The sequence below is a fragment of the Prionailurus bengalensis genome, chromosome C1 (assembly GCF_016509475.1).
Source record: "Prionailurus bengalensis isolate Pbe53 chromosome C1, Fcat_Pben_1.1_paternal_pri, whole genome shotgun sequence".
In the NCBI taxonomy this organism is placed as follows: Eukaryota; Metazoa; Chordata; class Mammalia; order Carnivora; family Felidae; genus Prionailurus; species Prionailurus bengalensis.
Window position 1 is genome coordinate 149524314 of NC_057345.1, and position 25037 is coordinate 149549350.

At 35.6% G+C, this 25037-nt stretch overlaps 1 protein-coding gene across 3 annotated transcripts in view; it reads right to left on the minus strand.

Annotated features, from left to right (window-relative positions):
- Nucleotides 1-25037, minus strand: part of WDSUB1 (WD repeat, sterile alpha motif and U-box domain containing 1) — a 51530-nt gene that overhangs the window by 15271 nt on the left and 11222 nt on the right. For all 3 annotated transcript variants that reach the window (XM_043576851.1, XM_043576850.1, XM_043576852.1), the window contains 5 exons: nucleotides 15496-15529; nucleotides 14084-14124; nucleotides 13897-14003; nucleotides 12798-12977; nucleotides 3786-3926 (listed from right to left, as the gene is read on the minus strand). In XM_043576851.1, the coding sequence (XP_043432786.1) occupies nucleotides 3786-3926; nucleotides 12798-12977; nucleotides 13897-14003; nucleotides 14084-14124; nucleotides 15496-15529 (503 nt within the window). The remainder of the gene's footprint in view (nucleotides 1-3785; nucleotides 3927-12797; nucleotides 12978-13896; nucleotides 14004-14083; nucleotides 14125-15495; nucleotides 15530-25037) is intronic.

The following is a 25037-nucleotide window of genomic DNA, read 5'->3' on the forward strand; positions in this document are numbered from 1 at the left end:
GATGGTATGGTGGTTCCTCAAAAAATTAAATATAGAATTACTATATGACCTAACAATTCCACTTCTTGGTATATACCCAAAAGAACTAAAGGCAGGGACTTGAGCAGATATTTGTACACTCATGTTCACGGTGGCATTATTCACAATAGCCAAAAGGGAGTAACAACCCAAATGTCCATGGCTGGGTGTATATACCAAATATGGTATATCCACACAATGAAATATTTTTCAGCTTTAAAAAGGAAAGCAATTGTGACACATGCTACAGTGTGCATGAACCCCAAAGACATTATACTAAGTAAAATAAGTCAACACAAAAGGACAAATATTCCATGATTCTACTTCTATGAGGTATACAGAATAGTCAAATTCAATACCACTGAATTGTACACTCAAAAATTGTTAAAATGGTTTTATATATATGTATATCATCACAATAAAAAAAATCAATGAATCTAATTGTGTTAAGTAGAATAATGACTCACAAATATGTCCACATCCTAATTGGAACCTATGACTGTGTTACGTTAACATGGCAAAAGAGAACTAAGGTTGCAAAGGAATTAAGATCAATAATAAGCTGATTTTAAGACAGGAAATTATCGTATCACATGAGTTCTTAAAAGCCAAAGAGGAAGGTAGGAAGGTGGGTCAAAGAGATGCAATGTGATACAAGAAAGATACTGTCACTAGGTTTGAAGATGGAAAAAGGCCCCAAGCCAAGAAATGAAACAGTCCAAGAGGCCAGTGTATTCGTTTCCTGTTGTCTCTAGAACAAAATACTACAAACTTAGTGGCTTAACACAATTTGTTATCTTACAGTTCTGCAAATCAGAAATATGACATCAGTTTCACTGGGTTGAAATCAAGGTGTCAGCAGGGTGGTATTCTCTCCAAAGGCTCCAGGGGACAGAAAATCTCTTCCCTTGTCTTTATTAGCTTCTAGAGGCTGCCTAAATTCCTTAGCTCATTGTCTGGTATCAGATAATAACCTCTATCCTGTTGTCACATCTCCTTCTCTGCCCAACTCTTCTGCTTCCCTCTTTCACTTATAAGGATCCTTGTGATTACACTGGGTCTACCCAGATAATACAGGAGACGCTTCCATCTCAAGATCCTTAATCACATGTACAAAACCCTTTTGGCCTTGTAACATTCATAGGCTCTGGGGATCTAGGACAAGGACATTCTGCCTACCACAGCTGGAAACAGCCCTCAGCTTATAGCCAGCAAAAACATACAGGCCTCAGTCCTAAAATCGCAGGGTACTGAATTCTACCAACAACCTAAATGAGTAAGAAATGGATTCTTCCCTAGAGCCACCAGCAAGGAACAGAACATGCCAATACCTTGACTTTAGCCTGTGAGAATGTACTGGGCCTCTGACCTATAGAAATGTTGTTCTAAGCCACTAATTTTGTGATGATTTGATATGGCAGCAACAGGAAACGAATACAGTAATCAATCATAATACAGGATAAAGGAGAAAAACCATCTTATTTCAGTGGATAAACATTTTAAATATTCTCAGCAATTAGAGATAGAAGAAAACTTCTCTAACTTGATAGAAGGCAGCTTACATCATACTTAATGGTGAAAGATTGAATGCTCCCCCCCCCCCCCCCCCCGGCCCAAGAGCAGATTAAGGTATGACTACTCTTACCACTTCTGTTCAACATTGCACTGCAAATCCTAGCCAGTGTAACAAGAAACAGGAAAAGGGGTGGGGACAGAGGGAGGCATACAAATTGGAAATACAAATCCCTACTTGCAGATGATATGATCACGTATGAAGAAAATCTATGAAAGAGCTATTACTACCAATAAACTAAGCAAGGTCACAGAATACAAAGTCAGTCTACCAAATCAACTGTGGAATACCAAGCAATGAAGAATTGGGAATTGAAAATTTTTAAAAACTACTTTTTTAAAAGTTTATTTATCTTTGATAGAGAGAGAGAGTGTGTGCATGTGCACATGCATGGGAGAGGAGCAGAGAGAGGGAGAGAGAGAATCCCAGGCAGGCTCCTCACTGTCAGTGCAGAGCCCAACATGGGCTACCCTTATGAACTGTGAGATCATGACCTGAGTGAAAATCAAGAGTCAGATGCTTAATTGACTGAGCCACTGAAGCACCCCACAACTAGCATTTATAGTGTCATAAAAATAGTAAATACCTAAGGACAATATTAGCAAAGTATGGGCAAAACCTATAGACTGAAATATAAAGACCTAAATAAATGGAGAGCTGTGTGATATTCATGAGTTGGAAATGTCGATTCTGAATTGCTCTATAGATTAAACACCATTCTCATCAAATTCCTGGCAAGCTTTTATACAAATTCCTGGAAACCTACAAAACATTGTGGAAAGAAGTAAAGATGACACAAATAAATGGAAAGGCATCCTGTATTCATGGATTGGAAGAGTTAATGTTGTTAAAATTCCATACTACCCAAAGTCATCTATAGATGCAACACAACCTCCATCAAAATCCCAATGACACTTTTTACAGAAATAGAAAAAAAATCCATACTAAAATTCACATGGAATCCCAAAGGACTCTAAAGCGCTAAAACAATCCTGAGAAAGAACAAAGCCAGAGGCCTCACACTTGCTGATTTCAAAACATATTACAAAGTTATAGTAATCAAAATAGTATGGTACTGACTATACTAAGACAAACATATAGACCAATGGAATGAAATAACCGAGAAATAAATCCTCACATATGTGGTCAAATGATCTTCAACAAGGATGCCAAGACCATACAATGGGGAAAGACCACACACTTTTCATATGTCCACTGAATATCCTAACAAAAACTGTCAAAATTGTTCTTTTTCATGTTCATAAAATATTTTCATTGATTAATTCTGCTTTGGAGCACACATACCATAAAAATAACCCTAAGTAATGGGTAATAATAGAAAAAAATAAGTACTAAGATATCAGTGCAATGATATTTACAAAATAAAGATTTCTACTGTTTGGTGTTTGTATGTGTTTGTAAGAGTCAAAATGTAGCATAGAGCCACAGTGGAATAAAGTTATTTAGGCTAAGTCAATATTTAGAAGTGTATAAAATTTTACACAAAGATAAAAAAAAAAATATGGATTCACTGATTACAACTAGATAAAGTATGTATGCCTATGTCTATTGACAAAGATTAGAAATTAATGTGGAATGATGCAACTTCATAATCTTTAAATCTTATTCCTGTAAGGTTGTTTAAATTCATGGTAGACAAAATAAACACTTCTCAACAGTCTATCTCAAAAACAGTATTTTAACTTGCATTCTTGTAACCGAACACGCATTTCACAAGTTTAAGTAAAGCTTGTAAAACTTATTCCTTTTGTCCTAACCTACTCCATCCAGTTTTATTACGAAATATGTAATGTTCAGGGCACCTAGGTGGCTCAGTGAGTTGAGCATCTAACTCCTGATTTCGGCTCAGGTCATGGTCTCACCATTCATGAGTTGGAGCCCCATGTCAGGCTCTGTGCTGACAGCGTGGAGCCTGCTTGCAATTCTCTTTCTCCCTCTCTCTCTGCCCCTTCCCAACTGGTTCACACACACTCTCTCAAATAAACATTTAAAAACAAAAGAAATATATAATGTTAAACAGTTTACTTCAGATTAAATGACTTAAAAAAACTTCTGAGCTATAAAACAGATTTAAACAACTTTGCACATTTAAACAAACTTCTGTAAACTATCTACATCATTTATTCATTTAGCACACAACACGCCCTCAAACTTACAAAAGCATCACACATACCTGATGCAATGACAGGATCTTTCATAAGCTCCCTAGTTATTGGACATAGAAATTCATCAGGAATTCCAGAAGAAAGGGTTTTCACCTCTGTCCTGAGCTCTTCAATTTTCCTCAGCACTTTACTCCGCAGCCCTAGAGATTCTGGAAAGAAATTATTCTGTTAGGGTGGGAGAACCTCTGGTAACCTTTATGCAAGTCTTTAGCAAATAGAGAGGTTATCTATTACAACCCAAAATATTCACACATACTGTTTGACCACACGGAATGGTTTTCTTTATAAATTCTTTAACCAATATTTATAGTACAGAATATCGTGTGGTTAAAATAAATCAGCAACTAATGGTGAGTTTATTCTAAACAAGCTTAGATTCTAAAAGTTTGAGAATTTCGGACTGCTGAATAGTAATATACCGTACAACCTTAGAAAAGGCTTGTTGTTATTGGTTATGTATTTAAGCAGAAAATTTCCTAAGAACAATTTTTAAACATGTTCAGTTTAATAATGGGAAAATTCCATCTTATATGTAAAACATTTTTGAAATTGGAAATATTATTGGCCGATCTCATATGAAACACAATCATGAAGCTCATCTGTTTGTCCCAGACTGTACACACAAGTTAAACTCACTCATTTGCATTTTTACTTTATCAAGTTTTAAAAATTACCTTCATTTTCAGCTTCTGGAAGTTGAGAGTAATTAATTGTAGGAGGTTTAGTGTTATTAGCTGTTTACCTTTTTAGAACTGACAGTTCTACTTTATTTTTTTTTTATTTTTTTTTAACGTTTATTTATTTTTGAGACAGAGACAGAGCATGAACGGGGGAGGGTCAGAGAGAGAGGGAGACACAGAATCTGAAGCAGGTTCCAGGCTGTGAGGTGTCAGCACAGAGCCCGATGCGGGGCTCGAACTCACGGACCGTGAGATCATGACCTGAGCCGAAGTTGGACGCTTAACCAACTGAGCCACCCAGGTGCCCCAGTGACAGTTCTACTTTAGACAGAGACATGTGAAGGTAGGGGGGTGGGTAGAAGAAAAAAATTACATTTCACAACACCTCACAGTTTTCATGAAAAGGCAAATCAGCTTTTTATTTTGTTGGGAGGCAATTCTTCAGGGTGTTTATACACCCCTTATGATGACTTTTTTGCAGTAATTTGTGTCCCTCCCAGTCAGAGGGCAGATTTGTTCTGTGATAGGTACAAAGATAAAATGACTCTTGGGCTAGGTTTGCTAGCAATCCCCTCAAAAGATTAAAGAGTTTCGTGAGCTCAGGGTATCTCCGCTATGACACAGACACAAACTGCCCTCACAAGACTTCGGGGGGGAAGAAAAACCTTGAAGCTCACGCTGCTTGCTGTGCCCTGAGGAATACACTGTTTAAATCTATTCGGATTCGTTGCCCACAATCTACGGAAGTGTGGCAAGTCAACCTAGCAGCCGCCTGCCTCTTAGGGACTACGGCACTGCTTTCCTAGGAATTCTTTCCTATGTAATTCACCGAAACCAAATTGAAGAGTTTTTAAACAGTTTTTTAAAAGTACCACAACATGTTTACAATTAGAAGTCATCTCATTTAAAGGGATAGTTATACAACATACAAGAAAAAGATACAGAAGCATTTAATATTATGAAAAATATATATTTCCCTGTCAAAAAATATGGGTGCTAATATTTAGAATGCTTATGATTTTTATAATAGAGAACACAGAAAACCTATTTCAAAATGCCCCCAGATAAGAAAAAGTTAAATTGGGTGTTATCCGTGTCCAATTTTAATGTCATTTAAAAATGGAATCAGATCACTTTGCCCTCAGGGAAGCAATTACCAAGTGATATCCCCAGAGCTTAGCCAGAAACAAATATCTCCTTTTGTGACTGGGGGTTGGGAGTGGGTGTTATTAAATTTAATTGCTCAGGAAGAAAAGACCCTTACCAGCTGATGGCTACTAAACCCTTAGTATGGGTAATGGGAACTATCTGGATATATTTATTATAACTCTGAAAAGGCATGTGGTTCTTAATAAGATGTCAAGTTAAATAGGACAACAATTCCTGTACTCTCTTCTCCAACCCTGAAAATGCTACATAATTGAGAACTGATGGAGTCTACACACAAATAACAACCAAAGATATAAAACAAAACTCTGAAAAGCCCCTAAGAAAATAGAGGTAACTGGGTTCCAGAGTGAGGGATGGAAGATGGCCACTTACAGCAGAGACACGTGTACACGAATGGAAGAGAGACCTTGATACCTCTACCGTTCTCTCTACCAGCTGTGTCCTGTATGGATCACTGCTGAAGCAGCAAGGCCAGCAATGGCTGGAGGCACCATAACAAGACAGAGCTGTCGCCCAGAACTAAGAAACACAGCTCATCAGGCTGGTCACTCCATCACCTCTCCACTGCCCAGAGAGAGAACAACAAAACCAGAAGCCAGTTTCTCAGGAAAGAACAGAACAACAAAAACATATTTTAAAAAAAAACTATTAAAAAAAACCAACTCCTGACTAGAATGGTCAAGGGAAAACAAAGACGTACAAACGATAGGAAAAGAAAAGGGAAACCTGATGATAGATACAAGTAGGGATTTTTTTCAAAAGGATTTGGATAAGTTGGTGGTAGAAGCAGTATAGTTTTTTTAATTTCTCCGAATCTCCACATAAAGAAAGAGAGAGCAAAATCAAATCCCACAGACAATCTCCGCAACAAAGTAAAGTGGCGAGGTGTCTCACAAACCCCACCGTATAAGCAGGCGAGGACAAACCACCAACCTCCACAGACCTGTGGTTGACACCTGTGTGGAAGTAACAGGACATCTGACCGGCCTAAGGAAAGGAGCCCCCCCCAAATGCCCACAAGTTCCCACTGGAAAGTGTGGTGGGCCAATTTAAGAGCAGCAACTGAACTGCCCAGTCCAGCAGCAGGTCCATGCACAGGCTCACAGTAACTAGACCAGAACTAAAGGGACTGTGTCACTTTAATCGTGCATAACAACAACAACAACAAAACAGTGAATGTTCCAGTAGTTCATGATAGTTCACTTAGGCAACAAATGAAAATCTACATAAGGAAGTAGTTCTAGGAATTGAAGAAACTCAAAATCTAAGGATGTTCAGTTGCTGCATAAAGTTTGAAAAAGCATCTGATTGAACAATTTGATATTATAATTTTAAGCTAGAAAATGATAAAAATGTCTCATGTGCTTTATGGTTTCTTGGAAAGACAAGAGCAAAAGGTAGAAGAAGCCTTTTGAAAAAACTTCATTCCCAATTAGGACTCTATGATTGATAATTATTTGAATGTAGGTGTAAGGACTGACATGATATAGAATAGTTCTTCGGCATTTGTCATTCCAGGTTTCTACCACTATATCATCTACAGCAATTCCACACTCCAAGGCAGGCAGCAATTTAAAATTTCTGAGACCCAAACATAAACTGAAGCCAAGGTGCAGATGAAAGTCATGTGGCCAGATTTACTGCTTGCCTACTATCACATCTCAGAAGCGAGAGACTCTCGCTCTTCACCCTTCATACTTAATGACTTTTGAATGAGAGATTAAATACTATAGTGGAGTTCACAAATTCATGGATTCACAAATGTCTTAAGACAGCTCTCTCTCTCTCAACGTCAAGGATCTTTTGTACCTGTAATCTGTCTGGACATTTCTTATGCAAACGTGGGACTAAATATAAAGAGTTATCTTCTAGTTACAACTGGCTAGTGTACCCTGGTTTCCATTAACACAATCCTAAGAAAGGATGGTTATCCTAGATTAAAGCATCAAACTCCAGCAGATATTCAAGTCTATAGAAAGTTCCTTTATTATACATTTATAAAAGGCTCACTAGAAAATTTCATAGACTGCTTGATTCCTTAAAAGTAACTTTTTAAGTGTCAAACATAATAGATATACATACTTTGGTCTCTAACACCCCAATGTGCCTTACTGCACAATTCCCCCATATGACGAATACACAAATTCCTATTTACTCGCGTTGACTTAGGAACTGTTCTAACAATTGTATCGCAAGTCAAAAGCAAGTAAGAGAGTTATGCATCTAAAGAATAAAATTCATTATCATTTACTCATCAGTTTGCCTCTTAGCACATTTTTTCTTTAGACTCAATTTCAATTCTCTATTATGCCAATATACTATCTTAAGAATCTGCTTTTCTTAAAATTCAAGACTAAAAGAAATTCACTGTAGCTTAAAGTAGTACTTGTAGAAGATTAACTTCTTGATCCTTTATAATTCTTTATAATTCTATAAAAACTTTCAAGTACTGTAGAATTATGTGAAAAAATAAATGCCCTAGCCCATTTACTAATTTATTCTGTTTAATTTGCCAACTTTCCAAATCTTAAACACACAGAATAGATTCATTATTTACTAGAAAATGTTAACATTTTTCTCTCCATTCATAGTAATAATTTTCCTAATTCCACTATTAGGCCACTATACAAGTTAAATTATATTTCAATTTTGGCTTGGGCCTGATAGTTCTGAAACTTATTTCACTGAAGTTTAAAATGATTGTAACTACTAATCCTGGGACTCATCCTTCAAAAACTATTTCAAATCATTAATTAAATCCTATAAGAATTTCTTATTATTTATTTATCTATCAGAATAGAATTCTATTCCTATTGTTTTTACTATGCTTCTTTTGTTTTCAAACATCCTTTGTTGAAATCTGAAATTATTGTTTTATAGTGTTAAGTGCTTCTAAATGATAAGGTACTGTTAAGATTTATTGTGAGAGAGTAATAAGAAATCAACTAATGAAGATGCAAAAATCAGCAGAAAAACAAACAAACAAACAACCCTACACTCTGTTACCAACTTTCAGGAGGAAAGAATAAATTATAAAGGCAATAAGTTATTAGAAATACAAAAACAGCTCTCATAATATGGCCGGAGTACAAAACCATCTGACCCTAAGTATTTTCACAAATCATCATTATGTTAACTTTTTAAAGGCCGTAAGATTTCAAGAGATTTAAATACACTCATATGCTATATTTACCATATAAGGAAAGTATAACACTATACTCCAAAATGGTTTTAATATTTTTTTTTTGTTATTTGACTCTTCATTAACAATAAATCTCACTATGGATATCCTATTTTCTATGCTTTCTCAGTAGGATTTCATTATAGCATGTTAATAGTAGTGTCCGGTTATTAGTTTTATTACAGCATGACATTAAGTCTCCAAACTAGGGGCGCCTGGGTGGCTCAGTCGGTTGAGCACCCGACTTTAGCTCAGGTCACAATCTCACAGTTCGTGGGTTCAAGCCCAGCATAGGCTCTGTGCTGACAGCTTGCTCAGAGCCTGGAGCCTGCTTCAGATTCTTTGTCTCCTTCTCTCTTTGCCCCTCCCCCACTCACGCTTTGTCTCACTCTGTTTGTCAAAAATAAACGTAAAAAATAAAAAAATAAAAACAAAAGACTTCAAACTATTTTTGATAAGGATCTAGTCTCCAGAACATAATAAACAACTCTTACAACTCAACAACTTAAAGACAAATAAACCAGTTTAAAAATATTTTTAACAATTTTAACTTCTCAGACATTTCTCTGAAGAAGATACATAAATGGCCAATAAGAACTTGAAAAGATACTCCATATAATTAGGTAAACACAAACCCAAACCACAATCTAATACCACTTCACATCTACAAGGGTGGCTATAATCAAGATGACAGGTAATAACAAGTACTGAGAAAGAGGTGAAGAAACTGAACACCTTACATATTGAAGCACTTACACATACAAAACATGGATGAACCTTGACAGCATTTTGTCACATGGAAGAAGCCAGATACAAAGGGCACCTACTGTATGGTTCCACTCACAAGAAATATCCCAAACAGACAAATCCATAAAGACAAAGTAGATTAGTGGTTGCCAGAGGCTAGGGAGAGAGAATGGGGTTCTTTTGAGGGGATAAAAATGTTCTGAAAATAGACAGTGTTGTTGATGGTTATAAAACTCTATGAATACACTAAAGACCACTGAATTATACACTTAAGGAAAAATGAGTTGTATACTGAAAATGACAAAGCATTTTTAAAAGAAATGAAGAAGACCTGAATAAACTGAAAAATGTCCTGTGCTGATGGACTGGAAAACTTAAGATGACAATAATCCCCAAATTAATTCACAGATTCAATATAATCCCTATCAAAATTGGCTTTTCTTTTTAATGTATATTTTTGAGAAAGAGCAAGTGGGGGAGGAGCACAGAGAGAGGGAAACACAATCCAAAGCAGGCTCTGCACTGTCAGCTCAGAGCCTGATGCGGGGCTCAAACTCACAAACCACGAGATCATGACCTGAGCTGAAATCAAGAGTTGGACACTTGGGGCACCTGGGTGGCTCAGTCCGTTAACTGTCCAACTTCAGCTCAGGTCATGATCTGGTGGTTCATGAGTCTGAGCCCCAAGTCAGGCTCTGTGCTGATAGCTCAGAGCTGCTTGGAGCCTGCTTTGGATTCTGTGTCTCCCTCTCTCTCTCTGCTCCTCCCCAGCTTTTGCTCTCTGTCTCTCAAAAATAAAATAAACATTAAAAATTAAAAAAAAAAAAGTTGGACACTTAACTGAGCCACCCATGCAACTGCAAAATAAGTGGCTTTTTAAGGAGTGCACTTCTGATGAGCACCAGGTGTTGTATGGAAATGTTGAGTCACTATATTGTACACCTGAAACTAATACTATACTGTGTTAACTAACAGGAATTTAAATTAAAACAAAAATAAATTAAGTAAATCCACCTGATTTTAAACAGAAATTGACAAGTTGATTCTAAAATTCACATGGAAATGCAAGGGACCCAGAAAAACAAAACCAATTTTGAAGAAAAAAAAAAGAGGACCCACACTTTTCAATTTCAAAACCTACTACAAAGCTACAGTAATTAAGACAGTGTGAGCGTAAGAATCAACAAATATGTCAATGATAGAATTGAGAGTCCAGAAATAAATCCTCACATTTGTGGTCAATTGATTTTTAACAAGGGTGCCAAGACAATCCCAAAAGGCAAGAATAGTCTTTTCGACAAATCGTGCTAGGACAGCAGCTGGATATCGACATCTCAAAGAGTGAAGCTGGACCCTTATACTCATACCATATCCAAAAATTAAGTCAAAATTGATCACACACCTAAATGTAGGAGCTAGATGTATAAATTCATAGAAGAAAAACAGGTTTAAATCTTTGAGACTTAGAATTAGGCAATAGTTTATTAGGTATGACACCTACAGCCTAAGCAACAATAGGAAAAAAGATAAATTGGACTTCATCAAAATTTTTAAATTTCTGTGTTTCAAAGGGCACTATCAAGCAAGTATAAGGCTAACCTACAGAAAGGGAGAAAATATTTCCAAATCACATATCTAATAAGAGCCTCATACCCAAATTTATATAAAAAATAATAAAAAGACAAAAAACCCAGTTTTTAAAATGGCCAAAGGATCTTAACAGACATTTCCACAAAGAAGATCTACAAATAGCTAACAAGCATATGGAAAGATGTTCAACATCGCCAGTCACCAGGAAATGTATACTGAAACCATAATGAGAAACCACTAGGATGGCTATAATTAAAAAAACACATGTTGATGAGGATGTGGAGAAATCGAAATTCTTGGGGTGTCTGGGTGGCTCAGTCAGTTAAGTGTCTGATTTTGGCTCAGGTCATGATCCCCGGTTCACAAGTTGAACTCCCACATCAGGGGCTCTGTGCTGACATCTCAGCGCCTAGAGCCTGCTTCAGATTCTGTGTCTCCCTCTCTCTCTGCCACTCCCCTGCTCGCACTGACTCTCTCTCTCTCTCTCTCTCTCTCTCTCTCTCAAATATACAGACATTGGGGCGCCTGGGTGGCGCAGTCGGTTAAGCGTCCGACTTCAGCCAGGTCACGATCTCGCGGTCCGTGAGTTCGAGCCCCGCGTCGGGCTCTGGGCTGATGGCTCAGAGCCCGGAGCCTGTTTCCGATTCTGTGTCTCCCTCTCTCTCTGCCCCTCGCCCGTTCATGCTCTGTCTCTCTCTGTCCCAAAAATAAATAAACGCTGAAAAAAAATTTTTTTTTTAAATAAAAAAATAAAATATACAGACATTAAAGAAAATTTAAAAAAAAAAGAAAAGAAACTGAAATTCTCATATATAGCTGGTGAGAACATAAAATAGCACAGCTGCTTTGGAAATAGTCTGGCAGTTCCTCAAATGTAAGCACAGAGTTACTATATGACCCACCAATTCCACTCCCAATTATACACCCAAGAAAACTGCAAACAGATACTACACAAAAGCGTGTACACAAATGTTCAGAGCAGCATTATTCACAATAGTCCAAAATGGAAACAATCTAAATTCAATCAACTGATAAATGGATAGCAAAAAGTGATAAATTTATACTGTGAAATATTAGTCATCAGAAGAAATGAAGCACTAATATATGCTATAGCATGGATGAACTCTGAAAACATGCTAAGCCAGAAAAGGCAGCATATTGTATGATTCCATTTCTATGAAATGTCAAGAAGAGGCAAATCCTTAGAGACAAAATGCAGATTAGTGGTTGCCAGGAGCTAGAAAGAAAGGGAAAGAGGAGTGACCGCTCATGAGCATGGGGTTTCTTTTTGAAGGGATGAAAATGTTGTGTGATTAGACAGTGGTGATGGCTATACAACTCTGTGGATATACTAAAAATCACTGCATTGTACACTTATAAAAGGGTGAGTTTTATCATGTGAACTACATCTCAATTTCTAAAATAAATACATTTTGAAAATTAATTACATGGTGGCTTTAGTTACTTAAAGAAATACCACATAACATTTCTTTTCCATAATCTAACCTACATAATCCTTCTCTACAAAGAAATATACCAGCATAATTACTGTGCCAGGACAGTAAGAGGAAAGCATTAATACAACTGAAACCAATTTCAGAGTAAATTATTAAAAGTCGCTTTTAAGAATGCCCATCTTCCACTAATCTTACCAATTTTCAAATCATCAGCCAGACTTTCTTTGGTGAGATTCAACAGTTCTCTTCCATCAATGTTATTCATTTTGAAAATACCAACAAGGTCATTTAAACCTTGGGCACAAAGCCACACTGAAACATCATCCTCTGACCAGTCTTCAGGAAATTGCTTCGCCTCGTCTTCTGTGCTCCTTGCTTAAAAACAAACCCACAAACAGAAAGGCAAGTAAAATAACAATGAAGGAAAGTATTGCCTTTATGAATATTCTCACTGAGAATTATAAACTAAATAAAATTTCCTTAAAGCTGTGTTTTAACAACTTTTTAAGAAATTTCAAAAAAATCAAACAACACTATGTACAGTTACAATATTATTTAATACTATATTAAATACTACTCTCTTGGAACTTTTCAGTCTAGAAAAACAATTTTTTATCATATAAAATTCATATCAGCAAAAGTATTCTGCTCTATCATCTGCATATCAGCACCACTATTTGGTTAATTCTGACAGTAATAAAAGTAAAATTCCTAAATTATGTGTCAACATTGCTTGATGAGGCCAAAAATAAAATGAATAAAGTAAAACTCTGCTTTCTATTTTGTTCTCAGGCTATATTTATCTGAAAAAACAGTATGCATACAAATAAATAGCTTATAAAAAAATTGGGAGGTATGATTTCCATGAATGTGCTCCTAAAAGGATTTACCAACAGCTTTAACATATATAAACTACTTGAAACACTAGATTCTCTAAAATTATTTTTAAATTATACATTCGGATATACACTTCATATTGAGAAAAAGTAAAGTGAGTAATTTGTTAAAAATTTACGTGATTTAAAAAAAATTTTTTTTAATGTTTTTTTATTTTTGAAAGAGAAAGACAGAGTGTGAATGGGGGAGGGGCAGAGAGCAAGAGGGAGACAGAATCTGAAGCAGACTCCAGGCATCGAGCTGTCAGCACAGAGCCTGACTTGGGCCTCAAACTCACGAACCATGAGATCATGACACTTAACTGATTGAGCCACCCAGGTGCCCCCCAAAATTACAGGATTTTTTAATTTAATGGTGAATGGGATTGAACTGGGTGAAATATGATGCCCTTACTAACCTTGGCAAGTTGTTTCCAGATCAAATTGCCAGATGTTCACTGTTTTGTCCATTGAACCAGTAGCAAGTAAAAGGATATTGGGTGCAAAGGCACAAGTTGTGACATACCTAGTTAATAAAAACAACTATTATGTATCCTCAGACTAATTTTTTTATTATATTAATACAAAATGAGGTTAAGTTCAGACCTGGTATGCTGAGTCAATGTGTGAAGTATATTCTCAGTATTCTGAAAAACAATAAAAACAGCTTTATATTTACTCAGGCAGGAGTAAAGTTACTGATAAAGGCTCATTTGACATAAATAGTTTATATGATACCAGTATTTAATTATAATTAGTCACTAATGTAAGTTGAAACTTTACCCAATAAAAAGAGAACAGCCTCTATAACTAATAATATTATCAGGTACTTACTTCACTCTCAGTAATTAGCACTGTTGTCTGCTGACCACCCTCCTAGAAATTTTTAGTATAATAGATCCTGGGCTTCTGCTGATGGTTTTGAATTTACTAACAGTAGCCTAAACATCTACTACATGAAATGACCTGTATTTTTGCTATGGCATTTGACTTGTACCCAACTGCAGGACCGGTGAAGAGAAATTAGTCACTTAGATTTTGAGTACACTTAGCTGGCCATCTAGCATCTAGATGTATTTTAATAAAAAGTGAAGTATAATTAACAGTGTTATATTAGTTTCAAACGTACAATGAATTGTATTTAGCTGAGATTCATATACATATTTTATGGAGGAAGTTTAGTGTTCTAGCTATTCTTGTGAATGTAAAATCTTAAGCAAATTTGTTGAGAAACATTCAGGATCTACTTCACCCAGTTTGTATTCTTTTCCATCTCCTGCCAGAGCACTCCGCGATTTGAATTCCCACATAGAAGACTAGTTTAGATTCCTTGCTTGACCGACTACACTTTGATGATTAACATCTCTGGTTCATTTGCTAGCACGCTGCAGCCTGAACTCCATCATTGTAAGGCTCCATTCAACATGGATTTCTCTTGAAGAATATTTTCATCAACCACATCTTTGCTACATGTTAAATGTTCATTTTTTTTTCATACTCATGCAACTCGGTCTTTATTCATATGGCTCTACCAAAAACTGCCATTTTCCCAAGTCTATTAAAACTTACTCTTCCTTCTGTCTCTAAAGCCAGCCAGATCTCTACCAGTGGTAGGCCACTTCCAGCACACCCATCCACAACCCTGGGGTAAATATTCATTCTTTGCTATTATGGAAACCTGGTATAAAAATTTAAGAAAAATCACTTTGAAGTGGTTTTTTTTTTTTTTTTTTTTTTTTTTGGATATTGGTGCTCTTTAAATCTGTATTTTCTTTGATCAGATTAATCATCTATCTTAGACATCTATCCATCTTAAAATCATTACTGAAATATTTAAGGGCCTGTCCCAGAACCAATAACTTGCATAACTATCTTAGCACTTTTGAAAATGTATATTCTTAGGCACTCTAAAAAGAAAAGAAAGTATCTTATCCATCTTGCCTAACAAAACTTGAAGTTCAGTACCCTAATAAACATAATTTATGCATATCACACATGCAAGATTCTGAAATACTTACAGTATCATACACTATGACAGATTTATCCACTGATCTTTAAAAGAAAAAGGAAATTATGGGTGAGAAGTTCTATAAAAACCAGGTAGTTATTAATATTTTTAAATCATTTAAATAACTTTAGAAAAGGCTGAGATACTGATATACAAACATTTAGAATGCAAGCTTTTTGTTCATATGTATGAACTTTTATTCAAAAGACTACATGCCACATATAAAATTTTTCAGAAAATTATAAACTTTATTAAATACTAGTTTATTAATACTTTATTAATACTAGTATATGCTATTTATACCATCTAGCCATAAACAGAGTAAGCATTTATGATGTATAATAAGACATAATCCCATATCAAGTTAATAACTCAAAGGGAAAAACCACTATAAGGGAAAGCTATTTATAATTGACCCTCAAACAATGAAGGGATAGGGGCATCGATTCTCCTCTTCCCCATGCAGTTGAAAATCTATGTATGAGAAAGACAGATACCATAGGATTTTTACCCATATATGGAATTTAAGAAACAAAACAGATGAACATAGGGGAAAGGAAAAGAGAGACAGAGAGAGAGAAGAAAGCAAACCATAAAAGACTTAACTATAGAGAACAAACTGAGGGTTGATGGAGGGAGGTGGGCAGGGGATGGGCTAAATGGGTGATGGGTATTAAGGAGGGCACTTGTGTTGAGCACTGGTTGTTATATGTAAGTGATGAATCACTAAATTCTACACCTGAAACCAATATTACCATATATGTTAATTTCTAACTAGAATTTAAATAAAGACTTGAAATAAAAAACAAAAATTTAAAAATAAAAACTATGTGCAAATATATATCTAGCTATATGGATATATGCATAAATACCTGTATGAATTACAAAAATATTCTTGTCAAAAATGATACTATGAGCTACAATTCAAATCTCATTTAAGAAAAAAGAAAATCCACGTATAACTTTTGACTCTTCAAAAACTTAACTACCACTAAGCCTCCTGTTGACTGGAAGCTTTACCAACAACAAATAGTTGATTAACACATATTGTGTATGTTATATGTATTCTATACTGTATTCTTACAATAAAGCTAGAAAAAATAAAATGTTAAGAGAATCTTAAGAGAAAATACTGTACTGTACCAAAAAAACTGCATATAAGTAAACCCATGCAGTTCAAATCCATGTTGTTCAACAGTAAACTATACTTGTTACTTGGTTTTTGTTTCAAACATCATTGTTCTTTATCATTAATATAGCCATGACTTAATTACCAACCTCTCTCTCTACACACACACACACACACACACACACACACACACACACACGTCTTGTGACTCATTTCTGAAAACTGTAATTCTAAACTTGGTATGAACTCTGCAAGGTTTCTTTTAATAGTATAAAATTAAAAACAGCCATCTGGGATTATTCTGGTGGTAAAAAGAAAATCCTCAAACAAAGAAAAATGCAAACAGTGTAACAAAGTACATAATTAACAACAGATAAATGTGTTTCTGCATAGTATCTTCCCTCTTTAAAAATATATACGATGCTATATATATGCTATATGCTACACCACGATATACGCTACAAGGTAAGATAATACGACAATATAAGTGTTACTAATGTCTGTACAACTTTAATAATATTTATAGTTATTATTATTAAAATATAGCTGATAAGAGACCACAGGAGTCATACCTACTGGAGGGCTTAAAATTCCTTGTTTAGTGTAAGTTATCCAGGGTAGAGGATGGATTTTGACTGCAGAATCTTTGTTATAAGTTCAAAATAAGAATTACACTTTAAATGTTCAAATGTAAAATAAAATACAAGAAAGTGGGAAACACACAAAATGCTTTCTGGATGTAAAAAACAGTTACAGCATTAAATGTTAAATTCCAGCCAAAAAACACTGAAAATATTAATTAGCAGCTAACATTATTTGAGTACATATATACTAAACATAATTTGTGGATACTCTTATTGAGTCCTAAATTCCTCAAGGTACAAGGTATGATTATCAGAATATATAAAATTCTTAGGGAAAACTTTTACTTTTGAGCAGCCTAAAAAAGAAAACTAAAAGGAAATTCCACCTTCTTAACTACACGTAGTGCAATTAAAACTGACTCATCCTAATACGATAGCACTTGAAAAGCTGGATCATCATTAGTAATCTTTATGAGCATCTAATATTGGGAAGACAGAAATAAGGACAACAAGCAAGAGTTCACATATGAGAACAGCATGAAATAAGGCCGAAAATGTAGACTAGAACAAAAATACAAAGTACCCAAAAAATGTAGGCAATCCTGTAGGCAACAGATAGTCAGCCATGAAGGCAATGGAATAGGTTCACTTGATATTGAGGTAAAAAAAAAAAAAAAAAAAAAAAAAATGAATCTGAGAAGCAAAAGGCCAAACATTAAGATCTCCTAAGAGTCTAAACATCCAACCAAGAAGAATAGAAATTATGAATGAAGATGTATGGACTTAAGAAGATAGAAAAGATTGTCAACTCACCTCTTATAACCTCTAATTTGACTAATGGGATTCAAAGAAAGATACCATAGGATTTGATAGCTGATTAGATTTAGTGGAAGGAAATTAGAGTTAGGAAAAAAATAATAGTTTTTAATATTTGAGATTTGAGTTGGAAAGACCAGGAGAATAACAGAACCACTGTAAACAGACACAAAATAAAATATTTTGAAATCACTCAAGCAATATAAAACCTCAAAATATTCCCTAAATTGAACCTGAACCAACACTGAACAAGAAGTTCAATTGTCTGGTGCCCCTGGTTATACATTTCCTGCCTGCTTTATGTAACTCTTTCCCCAACTTTTCATATCTACATTCCACCACAATCTGCCCTGTCACTTTAAGCCCAGGTTTCCTTATAAAGGAAGTATTAGTTTTCAAGCCTTTTGATACTGCATTCCTTCAGTTTTGTGGCACTCTAAAACCTCAACTCCGCTCACTCAAGACTACAAGACAAACATGTCAATTATATCTAGACGGTTACTGGGTGAGAGCAATAATACATATTGTTATGTGTTTGATATTGAAGAGCATACATAGACTCATAGGTGATCAGTGACATTATGACGTACAGCCACCCATATCAGAAATCACCAAAGCATTTTAATCTAAACTAGCTTTATACAATGGCAAAAAAAAAAAACCCTAATTAAATGAAATTACCAACATTTCTTTAGGTCAAGTGTGTTCCTAAGTTTTAAAGATTTATTTTACACTCAAGCATTTTATTTTAAATATATTTATCTATGGGGGTGCCTGGTGGCTCAGTGAGTTAAACATCTGATTCTTGATTTCGGCTCAGTTCATGATCTCTGGGTTGTGAGATCAAGCCCCTCATTGGACTCTGTGTTGAACGTGGAACCTGCTTAGGATTCTCTCTGCCCCTCCCTTAATCATGCTCACTTGCTCTCTGTCTCTCTCTCTCTCAAAAAAAAGGGAGGGGTAATTATCTATGTTTCTTCTCACTCATAAAGTATTTGAAGTCTCTTACAAGATGTAGCAAAAACAAGGTAAAAATTATATGAGGAAACTGGAGACGAAGAGAATACAAAGGCGAGAGGGGGAAGAAAAATAAAGATAAAGATTAAAAATAAAAATATACGTCATAAAATCCAGTCCACCTTGCCACAGAAGGGCTGCAAGTTTGGTTCTGAGCTTCTTTAGCAATTAAAAAAATGTAGAAACACAAACTCAAAGTTTGGAAAAGACACATCAATTCCTCAGACTGAGACCTGAAAGAACTATTTTCCCCATGGTGTTTACAGAGAGGATACTATGACAAAAAGTCCTCAACAACTGTTTCAAAGACACATGGTTAATTTCAAACATTTATTTTATAATATCCCTCAGTATAGGACAACGGTTGAAACTTCAAGCAGAAGTCAGAAAATGAGGAAGTAAAATGTTATGTTATATAACTGCCCAATGTTTTATATTACACAAAAAATAATATACATAATGTTTAATAAACAATTATTATGCCCCCAAAATAAATAATGCTTTGCTGGAATTTTCTTTTTTTTTTTTTTTAAGTTTATTTATTTTGAGAGAGAGAGCACACAGCAGAGGAGGGGCAGAGAGGGAGAGAGAGAATCCCAAGCAGGCTCCACACATCAGTGCAGAGCCTGACACGGGGCTCAATCTCATGAACCAGGAGATCATGACCTGAGCAGAAACTAAGAGTCAGACATTCAATTGACTGAGCCACCCAGGTGCCCCCAGCATTTTCTTATTTAAGCTTCATAACAATCTTATGGGGAAAGTGTTATTATTTTCTCTATTTTATAATTCAGAGAAATGAAGTTGAGATAAGATATGGAATTAGAAACTGTTCAAGGTCACACAGCTAGTAAATGGCAGGACTGGGATGAAAACTAGTTCTATGTGATCCCAAAACCCAACTTTTTGCATTTTACTTCCTAGAACATCATCCCCCATGAATGTATTAACATTAAAATTGATTCATAATGGGGATGGTTTCAGCCTAAAAACACATAAGGCAGATGACATGGCCATTCATATTTCATTAAAGCTTTCACATGACATCTAATTTAAAGCAATGCAATATATAATTTTATCTTTATTTATCTATTGATAAATCACCATCATGCACTTTTAGGCTACTAAATGTACTGACCTGTTCTATAGGATTATAAACAATGTTGTAAAGAGATAGAGGGGAAAAGATGATTTTGGAAGAGTGATCTCAAGCCTTATTCTAGTCATTACTGAGCAAGAGAAGGTTGTTTGTTAAAGCCACTCCAAATTCATGACAATAAAACTCTATCCTCGGGGCGCCTGGGTGGCGCAGTCGGTTAAGCGTCCGACTTCAGCCAGGTCACGATCTCTCGGTCCGTGGGTTCGAGCCCCGCGTCGGGCTCTGGGCTGATGGCTCAGAGCCTGGAGCCTGTTTCCGATTCTGTGTCTCCCTCTCTCTCTGCCCCTCCCCCGTTCATGCTCTGTCTCTCTCTGTCCCAAAAATAAATAAACGTTGAAAAAAAAAATTTAAAAAAAAAAAAGTGATAAAAAAAAATAAAAAAAAATAAAACTCTATCCTTTACATTTACAAAATAGATAAAATATAAACAAACATCTTGTTGGATGAAAGGGTACATTTCTCAGCCTTTCTGGAATAAGGTTCCTGGTCTTATTCCTCTCCTGCTTAGCAGAAAAAGAATGACAGATGACTGGAAAGTTTGGGGGAAGACATTAGGCCATTTGGCCCAGCCCCTTCTGGATTTTCTCTTTTACCTGATCTGCCTCTGCAGGGGAGGCCTGCAGTGGTGCTGGCTGCCCAAGAGCAGTGAGCAAGTCAGCTGCAAATCTACAGACATGTCATCCAGTCTGTCCTGTAGTTCTCTGTCACTGGTTTCCGACTCAAGAAGAAGAAAACGGTGGACACCTGGGTAGCTCAGTAGGTTAAGCATCCAACTTTGGCTCAGGTCATGATCTCACAGTTCATGAGTCTGAGTCCCACACTGGGTGCTCTGCTTTCAGTGCAGAGCCTGCTTATGATTCTCTCTCTCTCTCTCTCTCTCTCTGTCTCTGTCTCTGTCTCACTCTCTCTCTGCCCCTCCCACGCTCATGCTCTTTCTCTCTCAAAAATAAACATTTTAAAATTTTTTTTTAAAGAAGAAAAGAGGGTTTTATCTATTGAACTCTAACAACAATGAGCATTTTAAAATTGGTTTCCAAGGAATCCTACCTACTAGAACTGAGAATTTATGGAAAGTGGCAGCCCTATTTGAATTAGGAAGACTGATCTTTCCTGCCTGAACAAAAGCTGTATGTTTGTTTTATCTGGTTGATCAAGAGAAGTAGGGTAGAACAAAAGACAAATTATGCCAAAGGCCTAGAGGAAAATTATTAAAAGAGAGATGCAGAGAAAGATGGAATAAATTCCTACGTATTTTGTTCCATCGTGGGTGATGCCATCATAGCTCTGAGAACTAATGAAATATGTGAAGCAGACATGAGAACCCATGTATCTTCTGCTAGCCCAGATATTGAAGAGATTTTAAATAATGTAAAACAATGCCACTCTTTTTATTTTTCCTAAGAAAAAAAATCTTAACATGCAATGAGTATATATTTTTAATGAATTAAAAATATCTTAGAATTTTCTCAGTTTTATTTTTGGTAAATAGCAATATACATATATATATGTATATATATGTAATATATATCACACATATACACACATATATGTAATATATATTACACACACATATACATGTAATATATACATATATATCATACAGATATCATATATAGATATCATATAGATATCATATATAGATATCATATATAGATATCATATATATAGCATATATATGATATATATCATCCATATAAGCAAAAGCTCTTTGAGGTCAATAACTTTTAAGAATGTCAAAGAATCCTAAAACCAAAATGTATGAGAACTATTGACCTAAATCATAGTTTAATTTCTGTATTTAACCTTTAACACCCATCTCTCCTATAGCTAGGAGATGCATATTAGAAATGCTTTCGAAGTTTCAATTGTTTTCCTAAATCTATACCAAGTTATAACAACATCCTAGTTCTCTTTCATCTCTACAATCTATTTTTCCAGCCTCAATTCCCATTACTCCTTTTTACATGTATCATACTTTTTTTTTTTTTTAAGATTTATTTCGTTTTGAGAGAGAGAGAGAGAGAGAGAGTGCAAGCTGGGGAGGGGCTAAAGGACAGAAAGAGAGAGAATCTCAAGCAGGCTCCACACTCAGCATAGAGTCTGACAAGGGCTAGATTCCACAATCCTGGGATCATGACCTGAGCCAAAATCAAGAGTTGGACACTCAACCAAATGAGCCACCCAGGCACCTCTCCATTTATAATACATTGTAATTCACTCAAGAATTTCCTGCCTCTTGGAATGCCCTGTTTCCCCAATCCTCCCATATCTGCATAAATTCCATAATGCCTTTTACATAGTTACCCTGTGTCTATCCCCTATACAACTTCCTTAGCACACCTGACCTATAATCCCATTCTGGGGTCAGTTCATTTTTCCTATGTAGCCACTTGTATTCAAAAATCTTTGGGGCGCCTGGGTGGCGCAGTCGGTTAAGCGTCCGACTTCAGCCAGGTCACGATCTCACGGTCCATGAGTTCGAGCCCCGCGTCAGGCTCTGGGCTGATGGCTCAGAGCCTGGAGCCTGTTTCCGATTCTGTGTCTCCCTCTCTCTCTGCCCCTCCCCCGTTCATACTCTGTCTCTCTCTGTCCCAAAAATAAATAAACGTTGAAAAAAAAAAAAATTTATAAAAAAAAAAAAAAAATCTTTGGGGCACCTGGGTGGCTTGGTCGGTTAAGCGTCCGACTTCAGCTCAGGTCATGATCTCATGGTTCGTGAGTTCGAGCCCCGCGTCGGGCTCTGTGCTTGCTGACAGCTCAGAGCCTGGAGCCTGTTTCAGATTCTGTGTCTCCCTCTCTCTCTGCCCCTCCCCTGCTCACGCTCTGTCTCTCTCTGTCTCAAAAATAAATAAACGTTAAAAAAAATTAAAAAAAAAAATCTTTTATCCTACTCACTTTTTTCCTACTCTCTCGTTAGCAGATGTATCCATTCCATCTTACCAATGATTCTTAGTTGCAGATGGAATCTATTATCAACCAATTAACTTGTTCTTTATCTACTCACAAAATATAGTTAAAACATATGTCCCAATTCTCCTAAAAGACTAAATGTTTATCTTTCACCATCCTTTACATTTCCAAACAATTCGCTTGCCTGTATATTTATCCAAATGAACTAAGAATATTCAGAAAAATATCTGAATGTGACCTAGAGCACATATGCCAAAAAGTATTTAATAATGTAAAATTCCATTAATCCAGAATGACTGAAAAGGTCTATCTTAGTTAACATAAAATACTAATTATAAATGACATATATATAAGGAAGTATGCTATAAAATGCCATTTTTATAACACAAATAGTAACAAAAACTATACTGAATATCACTTAATACTTCTTTCATGATTCAGAAAGCAAAGACATGTTAGATCTTGTAATATCATTAGGTTATCACGTGAACATCAAGACAGAGAATCAAAACGTCTTTAAGGGCACACTGTCTTATACTTCCTTTTACATGCCCTATTGCAATGGCAGAGACCTGGGTACATAAGAGAGTCATAAATACTTGCTGAATTTCATACCATCATTTTGTCAATTAACCTCTCAAAAATGAAATGCACAATATATCCCCCCCCCAAACAACAGAAGGAAATCCAACTTTATTTGTTTAAACTTTCCACTGATTTCAATCCTAGGTCAAAGGAGAATTACTATAAATGCTTTTTTGATTGAGCATTTTGATGAGCCATTTTCATCGTTTGAGATGAAAGAGTCAATCTAAAATGATGGCAATATAACTAATTATTTGGCTTTTATCTGGCAAGGATTAGAGAATATGGGAAAAGAACTATCAGGTTCAGTCCAGAATATTTTAAGTGAATGTTAGGAGCCTAAATATCGTGGCTGGAGCAAAAGCTGCTGTGAAGAGCTATGAATGTGCATTTCAGTGCTATGACCTGTGAGATCAGACAGGCAAGTTTGCAAAAATCCAATGGCAGCAAGGAGAAAATATACCAAAGTACACAAATAGGAGAATATAAAGTAACTGAATCATACCACTGTGTACCAAACCAATTGCTTTATAGAACAAAGTTTTGGGAAATAGAAGCCAAGATTAAAATTTTCAACAGAGAACTAGAGATCATAAAAAGTGACATACTGGACCTGGAAAAACTAGCCAAATAGAAATGCCAGGACCAAAAAGTAAAATAACCAAAATTAAAGATCCATCAATGGACCAGTTTAAAGTAACATATCAGATAAAGCTAAGGAGGGCATCAGCAAAGGAGAAATTATTCAGAATACAGCACAAGAAATAAGAGAATGAAAAATACAGAAGAAAAAAGATACAAAGTTTATAGTAAGAAGGTATATTTTGCATTTAATTAGAGTCCGAGATTTAGAGGAGAGAAAGGGCAGAAGTAATATTTGAAGAGATAAGAATTTCCCCTTAACTGACGAATTATTACTCTACATATTTAACAAGCTCAGTGAATTCCAAAGCAAACTAAATAAAAAGAAATCCAAATCTAAATACAAAGTAAATGCAAAAAACCAGAGAGAACATTTTTGTGAGCAGCCAGTGAAAAAAATACAAATTACAAAGAAGTAACAATTAGAATCAGACTTCTCTACTGCAATACACAAAAATACAAGTCCTGAGTAAACTGTATTTATTCCAACAAAGCAACGTTGGTTTAACATTTGGAAAGTCAATATAATTTACCACCCTAACAGAATAAAAGAAAAATCATATGATTATTTCAAAAGATACAGTTAAAATCATAATACCTCTTCATGATTAAAAAAAAGAAACTCATAAGCTAGAAGGAACAGAGGGGCTAATAAAGTTTATCTCCCCAAAACCTATATGATCATACTTAATAATGAAAGCTTTCCCTTT